The sequence below is a fragment of the Trypanosoma theileri genome (genome assembly GCF_002087225.1).
Source record: "Trypanosoma theileri isolate Edinburgh chromosome Unknown TM35_Tth_5_V1, whole genome shotgun sequence".
Lineage (NCBI taxonomy): Eukaryota > Euglenozoa > Kinetoplastea > Trypanosomatida > Trypanosomatidae > Trypanosoma > Trypanosoma theileri.
Window position 1 is genome coordinate 107,137 of NW_021639847.1, and position 13,692 is coordinate 120,828.

General features: G+C 41.9%; 7 protein-coding genes across 7 annotated transcripts; all 7 read left to right on the forward strand.

The window, feature by feature from the left end:
- Positions 1-431: 431 nt before the first annotated feature.
- TM35_000051380 (uncharacterized protein) lies at positions 432-2,528 on the forward strand (the record flags this gene model as incomplete). Its single annotated transcript, XM_029022793.1, has 1 exon — positions 432-2,528. The coding sequence occupies one exon, from the start codon at positions 432-434 to the stop codon at positions 2,526-2,528; it is 2,097 nt and encodes a 698-aa protein (XP_028885608.1).
- A 537-nt stretch (positions 2,529-3,065) lies between these two features.
- TM35_000051390 (uncharacterized protein) lies at positions 3,066-3,386 on the forward strand (the record flags this gene model as incomplete). Its single annotated transcript, XM_029022794.1, has 1 exon — positions 3,066-3,386. One exon carries the CDS (start codon positions 3,066-3,068, stop codon positions 3,384-3,386), a length of 321 nt encoding a protein of 106 aa, XP_028885609.1.
- Positions 3,387-3,926: 540 nt separating this feature from the next.
- TM35_000051400 (uncharacterized protein) lies at positions 3,927-6,245 on the forward strand (the record flags this gene model as incomplete). Its single annotated transcript, XM_029022795.1, has 1 exon — positions 3,927-6,245. The coding sequence occupies one exon, from the start codon at positions 3,927-3,929 to the stop codon at positions 6,243-6,245; it is 2,319 nt and encodes a 772-aa protein (XP_028885610.1).
- Positions 6,246-6,687: 442 nt separating this feature from the next.
- TM35_000051410 (uncharacterized protein) lies at positions 6,688-7,134 on the forward strand (the record flags this gene model as incomplete). The annotated part of the gene is made up of 1 exon (XM_029022796.1): positions 6,688-7,134. The coding sequence occupies one exon, from the start codon at positions 6,688-6,690 to the stop codon at positions 7,132-7,134; it is 447 nt and encodes a 148-aa protein (XP_028885611.1).
- A 529-nt stretch (positions 7,135-7,663) lies between these two features.
- Positions 7,664-8,734, forward strand: TM35_000051420 (uncharacterized protein; the record flags this gene model as incomplete). The annotated part of the gene is made up of 1 exon (XM_029022797.1): positions 7,664-8,734. One exon carries the CDS (start codon positions 7,664-7,666, stop codon positions 8,732-8,734), a length of 1,071 nt encoding a protein of 356 aa, XP_028885612.1.
- Positions 8,735-9,348: 614 nt separating this feature from the next.
- TM35_000051430 (uncharacterized protein) lies at positions 9,349-9,711 on the forward strand (the record flags this gene model as incomplete). The annotated part of the gene is made up of 1 exon (XM_029022798.1): positions 9,349-9,711. The coding sequence occupies one exon, from the start codon at positions 9,349-9,351 to the stop codon at positions 9,709-9,711; it is 363 nt and encodes a 120-aa protein (XP_028885613.1).
- Positions 9,712-10,643: 932 nt separating this feature from the next.
- TM35_000051440 (uncharacterized protein) lies at positions 10,644-13,148 on the forward strand (the record flags this gene model as incomplete). Its single annotated transcript, XM_029022799.1, has 1 exon — positions 10,644-13,148. One exon carries the CDS (start codon positions 10,644-10,646, stop codon positions 13,146-13,148), a length of 2,505 nt encoding a protein of 834 aa, XP_028885614.1.
- Positions 13,149-13,692: the final 544 nt, after the last annotated feature.

Genomic DNA, 13,692 nt, shown 5'->3' on the forward strand with positions numbered 1-13,692 from the left:
GTTTCTCTCTTTCCATCATTATTGCACCTCTATGTATATATGTGTATATAAAAGTATAAATATCTGCGATTGTACAGTTCATCTCTTGCCTCTTCCTCAGCCATTAATCTCTCTTCCTTTTTATCTCTTGCAGAGCTTCCCTGACTGCCTCCTTTCGGCAAAAAGGCAAACTAATTGAACACCAAAAGAATAAACACACACACAAAAAAAAAAAAGAAAGGAGAAGGAATATACATATACGCGAGAAACTAGAGGGTAAGACTTTAACGGTGCCTCTGTACGTGTAAGAGAGATAGATTGATTTAAGATCGAGAAGAATAACGGCGAAACAAAACAAACAATAAAATAATACAAACACAAACACACAAAAAGAAATATATATATATATATATATATATATATAAAAGAAATCTGCACGACGCTTTACTTAAATGCCGCTGAAGCCCCAACCCCAACCCCAGCCGCGGCCCAGTGGCAAGCGGACTCCCTGTGTGCTCAGCAGACCGCCAGCACCGCCGCCGCTCGGCCCAGAGGCGGGAATGGCGGTTGTCGGCTCGCGTGTCAGTCGACTCCTGCGGGACGCCCGGGCCGCCGTGCAGCAACGACACCGCCCAGACACACCGCCCATCACAACAACGACAACAGCGGCAGCCGCAGCGGCAGTGAGGCGACAACCATTGCCGTTGCCAAAGCGTGGAATTCGACTAACCGCAATGCTTACCTCCACGCCATCAGAGACGTCACAATTAGTAACAAGCGCGCAGCAGCTTGATAAAGCCTCTTTTGAATCTTCTCTGGATGCTGTTAAAGGAGTTCCTTCAGCACAACTGGAAAAATTAGGTGAACTTAAACGTTGGTTGGTTAACCCCCAACATCTTCTTTGGGATTCCGTGGTGACCCGTTTAGTAGAGATGGTCTTAATGCCAAGTACAGATGTACGTGTTGTAATAAGTGCCGTATCAATTCTTTTACGATATAATTATGTTAATAGTTTTCCTTCACTTCCTGTGGTTGTACGTCGTCTACATGAATTATGTGAAGGAGGTATGGAGAAGCAACTTTTAGAGGATATACTAATGCGTGAATCCCTTCTTCAACCCCTTTTACATTTACTTACGAATGAAGAATTATTATTTCATCAGCCTGGTGTGTTGTGGGATGTTTTAGAAACTTTACGTTCCTGTAGTGCTAACAGTGACGTGATTTTAACACAGTTAGTAACATTAGGAGTAATTCCTAACTTAAATACAGTACTCCAACGTATTCTCACATTTTCAGGTAATTCACCATCTAAGTCATTCACATCATCTGACAGTTCATTACATACCCTTATTCCTCCACTTTGTTTAATCTATCGCAACTTAAGTACAGAGTATTCTCATCACCTACGCAAATTAGGTTCACTTGACCTTATTATAAGTGTACTGGAACAATTTCGAGGGGATGATGATGTTGTACAAGCTGCTGCACGAGCTATGGCAAAAACAGTCTTTGATGATGGATGTTTAGAACATTACCAAGATGGTACCCGTGCTTGTAATGCTGTGGTTGGGTCTCTTGAAGCGAGTATAGATGTAGGAGGTTTGTCTGTTAGCCGTCTTTGTGGAGCATTAGCCAGACTTGTGGAAGGGAGTAGAGAACTTCGTGATTGGCTTATGCATCATCATCAACGCATGTTAATTCGTCTTGTGAGGAGATATATTGCTCCATTGCCATCTAAACAGGAAGAAAAAGAAGATGAGACTACAAAAGATACGAAGGAGGGCACGACAACAGAAGGTGTAGTAGACTTATCACCAGATATGGAAGATGCGGAATTGGATGATTTACTGCAAAGTATTACGTGGCTTATTGGAGTGGCCGCTGTAAGTGCAGAGTGCTCACCTGATTTTGTACTTGAGATAACTCCACTACTTGTGAGCTTTCTTAAAAATCTCGACATGAATAAAAAACGTCTTACTTTTATTCTTACCCTTATGTGTATGAGTAACCTTTCTTTTTTCTTTGATGCACTGGACAAGACAGAAAAGGGTCATGAAGCTCTTGTTGATATTTACGCAACTGTAGGATTTATACTCGCTGGTGTTCTTTTCGATGGTGATACAGAAGCCACTGTTGAGGCCACACGTATACTTGGAAATATGAGTCTTACAAATGCTGGACGAGATTGGATGGAAACAAACCGATGTGATGAAGTATGTATTGTCTTTCTTGGTCATGAGGATCCCCGTATTGTATACAACTGTTTTGGGGTATTGCTTAACTTAACAGCGGCAGATTCCTGTCGTGTGGCTTCTGATCAGCAATTACTGAGTATGTTACTGCAGCACACAGGAAGATACACCCGTGAAGATTGTATTGCTGCAGAGAAGGCACGGGAATGCAGTCGACGTGGAGTTGTTGCAGGTGCTGCTGGTCGTGCGGGTGGTTCCAGCGGTGATGGAGAGGCGATGGAGGATCTACGATACATTGATCAAATCGCCGATGTAGTGGAGAAACTTCTACTAAACCTCAGCGCTCTCATATGACATTATTATTATTATCATTATTTATTATTGTTATTATTGTTATTTTTAATGCAGATGCTTGTACTTAAATAGAGTATATATGCTTATATAATGTATATATACAGAAAGAAAAAAAGGAAAGAAAGAGAGGGTGACTTTCTAGTCCAGTACGTGGAGGTCATTCCCCCATCCTTACTTATTCCTAACCCATACAACTGCATGGGTGCTTGTTTTGCTTTTTTTTTTTTTTTAATTGCTCTACCGTTGGGTAGCAGTAGTAGCAATGGTAGTAGTAGTAGTAGTAGTAAGAACAACAATAACAATAACAAAAGTGCACTAACACAGATTGTAATATGCTTTGCTTTCTTTTTCTCTCCCCCTTTTTTTTTTTTACTTTTCCTCTTATATTTCAAATGTGCTTTAACACAACCAACGACATATGAATACCTACACACAGTTTCAGAAACAAGTGGGGTGACACATAAGGATAAAATAGAAAGAAAGAAAAAAAAAAAAAACAGAGAATTGAGACCCCTGGGGGAAAAAAAAACCTGCATAATGAGTAGTCAACATGAAATGGATGGCGGTGTTGATGCACCACAGTTCGGCTGGTATAAACCCCGTTTTCTCCCGAAGCGTGATCCACCCGCGAGTTCATTCCCGCCACTCTCCAAAGTTGTTGTGAGTGATGAGTTGGACGGCAACATCAGTGATGAGTTGGCATTGCAGCGTCGGGTGGAGTTGGGAGTTGCATGGGAGCGAATGCGGTCCATTGAGGATATATGGAACGGTCCACCCATGAGTGATAAAGTGCCACCCGCAAAAGACTACGAACGACTTTTGATGATGTCGGATTCTAATCTGGAGGAACAACAGTAGAGAAGAGGTGAGTTCATGTGCTGTCTATCCATGAACGCCTTTTTTCTCTCTTTATTTTTCAATGTCGCTCCTTTTTTTCTTCCACAGAGAGACACATATACATACATACATATATATATACAAGAGTATTATTTCTTATTTGTTTGTGGGTGTTTTGTTTATTCCATTTCCCTAGTCACAGTGTGTATATGATGTTTTTTTTTTTTTTTTTACCTTCTCTTCTGTTCCTATTGGTTATTATTATTATTATTATTATTATTATTATTATTATTATTATTATTTTGCTAACATTGTAGAAAGAAAAGGAAGAAAGGCCGGGAGAGAGAGCGGGTTGGTAGTGGAGACACAAGACACGAATACATAGTTGGGAAGTGTCACCACTAAAGGAGAAGGAAGAGACGAAAACAAAGAAAAAAAAAGAAGAAAAATAGAACCAACAGAGGAAGAAGTAAGGGGGGAAAAGAAGAAAGAAAGGGAGAGATAAAGAAAAAAAAAGAGGAAAACAACCACAAAAACCACAACCAAAAAGAACCAAAAAACATGGGGACTGCTTACGAAGAGACGTATGGCATGTTACAACTTCCGCCGCGGGGAAGTAAACATATAAGCCTCTCAAAGGATACACTGTTCCTTCACCAAACTGATACTGCAGATGAACACGAAGAGGGTCCTTCTGTACCTCCCGCGCAGGCCTTTGCTGGAGTTTATATGGAACCCGTCGTGCGTTCCGTTCTCACAGCAGAGCAATTCATGCGATGGTCAAAGCGTGATCGCCGTGTAGAGGAGTCCAATTTGTGGAGTTTATTGTTGGAATTACTACTGGACGCAGAGCAAAGCAGCAGATATAATCCAGATGCTATTGGGATTGCAGAAGTGCAACCACATAGGCGTTGGTATATCTCTCAATTGGCACACATACAAGATTTACTGCAACGATATCCTCTGTTGCGTCGCATGAATATTGTGATGCGCTGGCTTGAACAAACTTATAGAGAAGGAAATACACCACTAAAGTTATCGGCATCTCGTTCACATGAAGAGGCAGTTTTGCTTCGACAAATTATTCTTTCATATTTACGTGGTGGTGAACTTTACAGAGCCATTGATTTGGCCGTTACGGCTGGTGACTGTACATATAGTTGTGTATTGAGTGCTGCACAGATGCAATCCGTTGCTGAACCGTGGTTTAACGTAACACCTCTGGTACCACTGTTTGGAGAGTATGGAAACGGTGAAATGGAACAAGAGTGGGCGGGTAATGATCATCGCCTGGATAATCTCTCTCAACTGTATGAAGATTTTGTAGAAGATTCAACTTCAAGTTCAGGGCAAACAGCACTTGGAGGATTAGACGCTGTTATTGCAGCTGTTCTTTGTGGAAATCTTGAGGTTATGGAACCGGCATTTATGGCCTCAGGAAACTGGAAAGATGTGATGTGGTGTCATCTGCGCTCTGCTTTAGTCTTGTGCTTTACAAAGACACTTATGAATGCACATATCCCTCTGCAGGCATCATATGCCGCTTTGGTAACTAAACTAACTGGTCCACATGACTGTTGGCAGGATGAGACGGCACGTAGTGTTGTAAATCGACTTTCAGAAAGACTTCAGAATACATATCTTCGTACAGCTTCATTAGAGGAACAATTACAAATGCGTGTGATTCTTCAATTTCTCTCACCTGGAGGAGTTGATAGACTAAACATCAGTTCTGATATTTACAGTAAACGACGGGATGGACCTCGATTGGTATCTCACCTTTTGCTCTGTCTTGATACAGCTTATAATGAGACATTACACTCTCATTCTGTTCAAGTCTACTCTAATAGTCTCGCCACCGCTCTTGCACAGTATGCACAAAATCTTGCCCAAATATCAAATTATTCTACACAAGAAGCCATGCGTGCAGTTATTGCGATGAATTTACATCTTCGTGATGTACGACAACGTGCTTCTGTTTACGCCTCTTTCTTAATGGCATGTCGCCGACGGGAATTGGAGGTTCTCAGCCGACAGGAGGTGGAATCTAATGAAGCGAAACTTGTTCAACTCTTCTGTAAGGCGGATCCCATCAGTGCCGTCCGTGATGAGGTGATGCGTTTATTAAATCAACAGACAGAACCTAATGCACTCTTAACACACAATCCAGTTGCAGAAGCAGTGATGTGGCGTGCAATGCATTCTAGTTCTCAAGAAGAGTTTGTTGCTACTCTTCGTGAGGCACTTGAGGCGTGTGTTGCATTTTGGTTGGCGGAACCACATGCAGAGTTAGATGCTATAGCGGATGTCACTAGTGTTCTGCAACGTACGATTCTTCCCAACTTGCGGGGTCAAGAAAACGCAGTTGGTGATATGGAGTTAATTGAAGCACAATTCTGGATAACTTTTACACAAATTCGAATAACAGCCGATGATCACGCGCGCAGTACTGCCCAGCTTGATATAGCCTACGGTGGAAATGATAAAACTCTCGTATTTCAGCTAGCTCAGGAAGAAGCTGCATTATTGCGGGAATTACATGAATTAACTAAAGAAGCACTTGCCCACGGTGGTGGATTGGTTCATCGTTCTCGTTCCTGTATTACTGCCGTTACGTGGATTGTGCAGGTCTTTGCAGAGGAGGTAACACTCTCTGTGCGTCTGGCCGCCCCGGGAACAGATGTGACCTCAGAGCTTCTGCAGAATGTCTTGGCGATTGTTGAGCAGATGGAGTTGTTGGGATACATTGATCCCGCCCTGTTGCCGCAGGAGAGTGCCAAGCAGTTGTTTGATGCGGTGCGGGCCGTACGGGTGGCGTGTGGACAGAAGGCACACGACTTGTTGATAATGGAGGCGAAGAAAAGTACTGCAACCCACTGAAGCTAGCAGAGAGAGAGGGAATTGAGAGTGAGAGAAGGAAGAAAAAAAAAAGAAAAGGAAATGCGTGTTGTACGCACTATACTATATATATATACATAACTGAAAAAAAAAAAAAAAAACCAGAGAGAGATTTACTTCGTATGAACGATTGAGGAAAAAAAGAAAAAAAAAGAAAAGAGTGAGACATCCCGAGAGGATAATATACTGTTCTCTCTCTCTCTCTCCATATATATATATATATATTTGTGTGTATTTTTTTTTTCTTTATTTTTTTCCCCCTTTTTTTATCTATTTTTATTTCCTCTTTAGACTCTAATCAGTCTGACAGAATAATAATAACAAAAGAAAAGTAAAACGCATTCGACACGGCAAAAGTGGCACCTTTTCTTACCGCAGCTGCAGTAGCAGCTAACGGTGAAAAGATAACAACTACAACAACTAGATGATGATGATGACAGAAGACGCAGAGGCGCAAGTCATGCCGCCTCAATTGTATAAGGGTTCCAGTACTAAACTTTCTGAGCCTGTTGGGGAGAAAGAACCCTTTGCAGATGCGACTCAACAGTTAACTTCCATGACACTAAGGGAAGTGATTGATGTGCAAGAGGAGACGATAAGAGCCATTGATCGGGCAGAACGTGCGATGAATACTGCGGAGAACTTAGGCGGGAAGACTAAAGAGCAGTTGGCACAGGATACAGTCATAATTGAAGTAATAGATACTACATTGGCAGAGAATGAGTCCATGCTGCGTCGGGCTAAACGTGATATAAATTGGTTTCGTGTACAGTTGCAGAAAGATAAACTGTTCCTCTGTCTTTTTGTGGTTGCAGCTACACTTTCTGTGGCTGCTATTATAGTGGGCGTTGTCTACAAACGGAGGAGATAGAGGGCTGTTTGTAGATTTGAGGTTTTTTTTTTTTGTTTTTCTTTCTTTCTTTATCTCTATGTCATGTATAGATGAGTAAAGATGAATGTGTGGGTTGTATGTGTATGTGTGGGGGTGAGCGAAAACGATATTTAACTTGCCGTCAATGTCGTTCTTACCGTTTTATTTTATTCCTTCTGATGACCTTTGTTTGATTTTTATCCTTTTTTTTTTCTATTCTTCTTTCTATTCCTCTCGTTTCTGTTTTTTTTTCTTTCTTTTTTTTTCACTGTGTGTATGTCTATGTATTTTATTGCTTCTCGGAATATTTTATTCTTTCTCTCTCCCTCTCTCTCTTTTGTTGCGTTACTGTGTGAGTTTGGGCAGAGTGAAAAAAAAAAAAAAGTATTGGTAGTGGTAGTAATAGTGATTGTTCTCAGTGAAGAAGAAGAGTAAACAAACACCAAAACAAACAAACAAAGAAAAAATAAATAAATAAATAAATAAATAAAGGAAAATAAAAGGAAAAGGAAGAAAAGAAATAGTAGGAATGACAGAAGAGGGATTTGCTGAGGTGTTCGAGTTCCTGCACAGCAGTCGTGAGGATTTACGCAAGATGGCCGTACGGGGTATTGCACAGCAAAGTAAAGACAATGCCGAATTGTATCGATTTCTCTGTTCTCCGGCCCACGGTCCGAGGAGCATCGATGCACTTCTGCAGTTCCTCCACGCTGGTGGTGTTCAGGTGTTGGGGGATATCTTAACAATTCTCATCAACTGTTCTGCAGAGGGCGGCTGTGCAGAGATGCTCGTCACTCGTAAGATTGTGCGAAAAGCCATGCGGCTGCTCGACGGTATTGAGAGCTCCGATCACGAAGATGCACTCAAGCGCAGTCTGGAGGAAATGACACTCATGCTGTTGAGTAATTTGAGTGCCAGTCACATCAGTGCGGTAGATGATTTACTGCAGATGGCAGATGAGGATCTCCGCGGGTTTTATTTGGGAAAACTGCAGGTCTTCTACGACCGTTTTAACACAGACGCTGAAGGAGAAGAAGAAGGGAAACAACGCGATGAGGCGGAAGAGGAAAGAGAAGCCAAGCAGGAAACTGAAGGGAATGCAAATAAACCACCTGTGCGGGATTTACAACGATGGATTCTGCAGATTCTTCTTAACTTGACTCGCTCCACTAATGGACAGGAATTACTTATGGAGGATGAAGACTGGCGACGTTCACTCACACAGTGTCTGGGATCACCAAATGAAAGACACCGTATGCTTGCCGCGCAGTGTTACCGCAATTGTAGTCTTTGCAAAGAACAACACCCGGCGATATTGCGAGGGAACTGCGTGCGTGCGTGTTTGGAGCGGTTGTGTGATGGTAGTGAACGTGTGCCTGAAGTGGAGTTGCTGCTGGCGGAGGTGATAGCGGGAATGATGCAGTCAGAGGAGGGAATGTTGTTTCTGGAGGAAGTAAACACGAAAAAACATTTACAGTCCGCCATAGCAGGGAAAAAGGTACATGATGAAACAGCAGATTTTCTCTCTCGACATGTTCTTCCACTTCTTGATGATGTGGTGGATGCGTATGTGATTCCTGAACACGATAACATCGATTAAATTGAATGAATAAATGAATGAATGAATGAACGAATAATTTATTGAATGAACGAATGAGTGAATAAATGCATGCGTGAATGCTTTCATGGCTTATCATCGCGGATAAGGATCGTACGTCACGAGATTTAGACCTAATCTATTGCCTTGATTATAAAATGTATTTACTATTATTTAATTTTTTTTCTTTTTTTTTTTGTGCCATTCTTATGCTTCGTTCCCTTATTTTATGTTTATATCTTGTTTGTTTGTTTATTTATTTTGTTTATTAGAAAAATAAAAAAAAAGAATGAAATAATAATATTCACCTCTTTCTCTCTTTTTTTTTTCGTAATATCTTTTGTTATTTTTTTTTTTTCTTCTTGCGGTAGTCTCTAGCAAAGCAGAAGTTAGCTGACACAAGCGACGTAGAAATCTAAAGAAAGAAAGAAAGAAAGAAAAAGGTTACCCAAGGAAGAATAGATCAGCTCAGGAAGGAAAAATAAAAATAAGTAAACAAATACTTATAAATAGGAAGAACAACAAGAAAAAAGAAAAGAAAAAAAAAAAAAAAAACCAAAAACAAAAACAAAAGGAAATCCATCAGAAAAAAAAGAAAAAAGGAAAGAATATAAATTATGCTCCGCCGTCTCTCTTCCTCTGTTGGTGCCCGGCCCATGCTGCGGGGGGCCCGCTCCTACTTCTACCCCTGCCCCGGCGAGACGGGCATCAGCGGCGAGACGATGAAGACACTCCTCAAACTGACGGTCACCGCCATCACAATTGAGAGCATCGGCATGTGGTACATCATGTTCACCCGCTACAGCACCCGCTTCCAGTACGTCGAGGACAGCACAGACCTCTGGGAGGACGACGGCACCGTCATGGAGGGCGAGGAGGCAGTCGCCAACCTGCGTCTCCAGCGTGAGCGCATTATGCCGTTTATGAATGATATTAAGGAGAAGTTGGAGGCAGCGGGAGTGGACGCAGAGGCAGCATAAGTATTGGGATAAAGTAGCATGGGGGAGGGTTTGTTTTATTTTTATTTTTGTTTTATTTATTTATTTATTTTTGTTTAGTAGTTATGGTTCACGTACGCACATGTTTCTACTCTTGTTGTAGGCATATTATCAAATAATATGTTTTTTTTTTGTGTTTATGTGTATCCGTCTCGGACCTCTTTCTGTCTTTGCATGTCTATCTGAATCTTTTTATTCTTGTGGGAGAGAGAGAGAATGTGGACGTGTAGTTTGTTGCAGTGTTCGTCTCCCGCACAGCCACGTACGGCTAGTGGGTGTGTAGTAAAGATAACAGATGTGTAGTAGCATTGACAGAATCTGACCGTCGCTCTTTATAAGTCTTTTTTTTTTTTTGGAGTACTTATGGTGATTATGGGAATCAACAAAAAGAACGAAAGAAAAAAAAAAGAAATAAGGGTGGGAGTATATTATTTTTGGTTCTCCCTGTGTGTGTGTGTGTATTTCTTTTTGCGGATGAATAGGAGAAAAAAAGAAGACTTGACATCACAGACGAGAGTCCTTTTAGGCCGTAGATATAAATAGTATATAGGAGAGTACAAGGGAGGAAATCATTCTTGCTTTTTATGCCTGTTTGTGTGTCTCTCTATGTGTGTGTGTGTGTGGTATATATATATATATATGTGTGTGTGTATGTTTGTTCTTTCTCTGTTCTACAGAAGTTGGGAGAGGGAAGTGAGTATATTGGGTGAAATGCCTCTTTTTCACTCGCTCTCTCACTCTCTCTCTCTTTCTCTTTATTGTAATCTATTGTTCTTTTGAACACTTCACTTCATCTCACACACACACACACACTCTCTCTCTCTTTTTCTCTCCTCTTTTTTTTTTTTCTTTCTCAGACTCCAAATAGCAAGGGTGTAGGGGCAAACATCAGAGAGGGGAATCACAAGAAGGCGATGAGCTCCATCTTCTCAGAGCTCCGCCGCTCAGAGAGACTACTGCCGGTGGAAGACAACGCCTCATTTCAGCGCATCTCCTCTTGGCAGCCACTCTTTGTGGACCCCAAACAACAATCCGCACTCTACGAACATGTTACATTTTTTAGAAGCAATAAACAAAAGAACTCAAAGTGGATGCACACAGTGCGATCGTCTCGTGTATCGACACGTCAAGTTCCATTCATCTCTCTTGCAGTAACGAAACATAATACTAACACCAATGCCCATACCACTAGTAGTAGTAATAGTAATACTCGATCTGCTAAAACAATAGAGGAGGAAAAGACTGGAATAACAGGAACAATAATGGATGATAATAATGATTATGAAAATACTAATGACATGCCGCGATTACATGTATGCCATCAGCTTTTAGCGGCGTTAGCACCATATGAGACTCTTATGTGTCCTACACTTCTTTTCAGTCCTTTTAGACCATCGTTTGCCAAACGGATGTCACTAGTCGCAGCACAACTCTCTCTTCCGGCACATGAGGTGTTTCTCTTTGTCTCTATGATGTTAGTATACTTGGATGTAACACTCTCGATAACAGAACCAAAACCACTAAGCTTTCAGGAACTCACAGACACACTAAATGAACGGTTTATGGATGATTTTAAGACCTTAGGAGATAAAGAGGAAGATGATAAGAAAAAGAATGAAGATCCACGACAAAAATCATTTATTACATTATTACGAAGATCCATTGAGTTATGGAAAGAACGACGGGAAGCAACTGTGACGGCATTTTCACCATTAGGAACTCTTGCAACAGCACTCTGTTTGCGTGATATTCACGACACAACCTATCATGCATTTGTACCTTGCGCCCCTCGTGGGACTAAACGGTCTGAACACCCATTTAAACTTCCACCATTACCAGATGATGTCCTTGTTTCTCGATTTGTTCCAGCATGGGAGAATATTCTACATGCTGCACGTCGTGATGTTTCAGTATTGGCTACATTGCAACAACACTTATTAAAGCAATTACGAAATCCAGCAGATAGTCTCTCACACATGCAGCATCCTACAATGGGTGGTAATATCTTTACATCCCTCAACATCCTACCTCATAGCAAAGAGGAATTGGCAGATATTGTCTGCCGTCTCGGTTCCTCTCTTTGGTTTTCATCCGCTTTTGCAAAAAGTATAGTGCTATCCAAAGCACAACTGCAGTTTGTTTCCAAGACTATACAGGATGAATTTTTTGCGACATCACTGCGTTTACGTCACCGCGGTGTACAGGAGATGCGTGTGCGGCGTATGAACTTAACGGATCTCGCGTTAACCGTCATACAAGACGATGGACGAGAGGCGGAAGTGGGACGCCCTGCAGGGTTTGTAAAGGGACGTACAGCAATGGGTGATACTGGTGTAAACACAGATGATGTCTTTGACAAGAGTAGTGATAATAACAAAAGTAAAGGTAATTTGCCTTTGTGGGTGGTGGCGGAAAGTGGTCTTGATGTTTTTCAGACATTTGTACAACATTTACTCAAGAGTGGGAAACCCACCACTTCTCTGATGTTGACAGCATCTCAGACTAATGACAATAGTACCACCAACAAAGAAAAAGATGAAGAAGGAAAGAAAAATAAGATGGAGAAGAAGGAGGAACAGCAGTTTATTCTCTTAACACGCGCAGAGGAGGGAGTTCTACATCGTATCTTCCAAAGCCACCGGAATGCCCTGCAGCTCGCGGGTTGTGGTATTCAACAATTATTACTGCGAGTGGGGGATGGTCAAACATTTCTAAAGCGTGTCTGTGGTGCTCTCATTCCGTGGGATATTTGGGACTGTTACGATGAGGCCTCGCAGCGATCGCAACTTCGACGGCCTGTGCGCATTGTGATGGCCGATGCTCCACTGCCGCTGCCGGACGGTGTACTCCCAACACGAGTGACCCTGCGGGGCGTGCGTGGGATGGTCCAACACTACTGGAAGGCACTTCTCACGGAGAGACGCCGCACGGCATCTTCACGGCGTCCCGCCCTCACGAGCACCACACTTTTCCCGATTGATAAGTTGGTCGCGTTGTATGTACTCCGACACCATCCACAGTACTACACACGAATGCGGGGATGCGGTATTGTGGAGGTGTGCGTGCAACAGAAACGATGTCAAACAGGCAGTAGAACACAGTTTGCAACTCTAGGAGGTGAGGGGGAAACAACAACAACATCCACAGCAACAACAACAGGAAGAGGAAGAGGAAGAAAAGAAGAAATAGAAGAAGAAGATGATGAAAGTGGAATGATGATGGGAACCACTTGTGAGTATGCACCTACGCTTGCTATTATACATCCCTGTGGTGGTGTGACGGTCTTTGCATATGAGGATTGTTTCACTCCCGTTACAGGCACACTGAACCGACCACAATTACTCGATGATGGCAATGAGACAATAGACACAACTTGGTGCTCGTCAGCACCCTCGCGGAAACGTGCCCACTCACCGTGAGTGAGAAGAGAAATTAATAATATTTCTTTCTCTCTTTGTTTGTTTGTTTGTTTGCGTGTTGATACTAGTGGTGGTGGATCGTTACATTATAATGGCACAGCATTCCAACCAACAGGGCTAGGGATGACAACGTGTACTGTCAAGGCAGATGAAAATAATATAAAAAAAAGATGAAGGAAGGGAAACGCAAAAAAAAAAGAAAAACAAAATAACATCGAATTGCACCACCACACATAACTGGATACTGTTTGGTATCATTTCACAAGAATATAAAATCAAAAGAAACAAAAACGAACATAGTTTTGCTATTACTGGGTAGTACTACTACTGCTTTCCGACGTCTTTCTCTCTCAGTGTGTGTGTGTGTGTGGGCGCATGGGCTCTATTAAAAAAAAAAAAACTCAAACGGGATATTCTTTATTTCCCCTTTTTTTATGCTTTGGAGTATCTCTTTCATAGTTACCGTTGTTCTCTCGCCCCTTCACTGCATTGAATAACATCAAAAAAAAAAAAAAAAACAGAGCATGTGACCCACTAGAAAAGG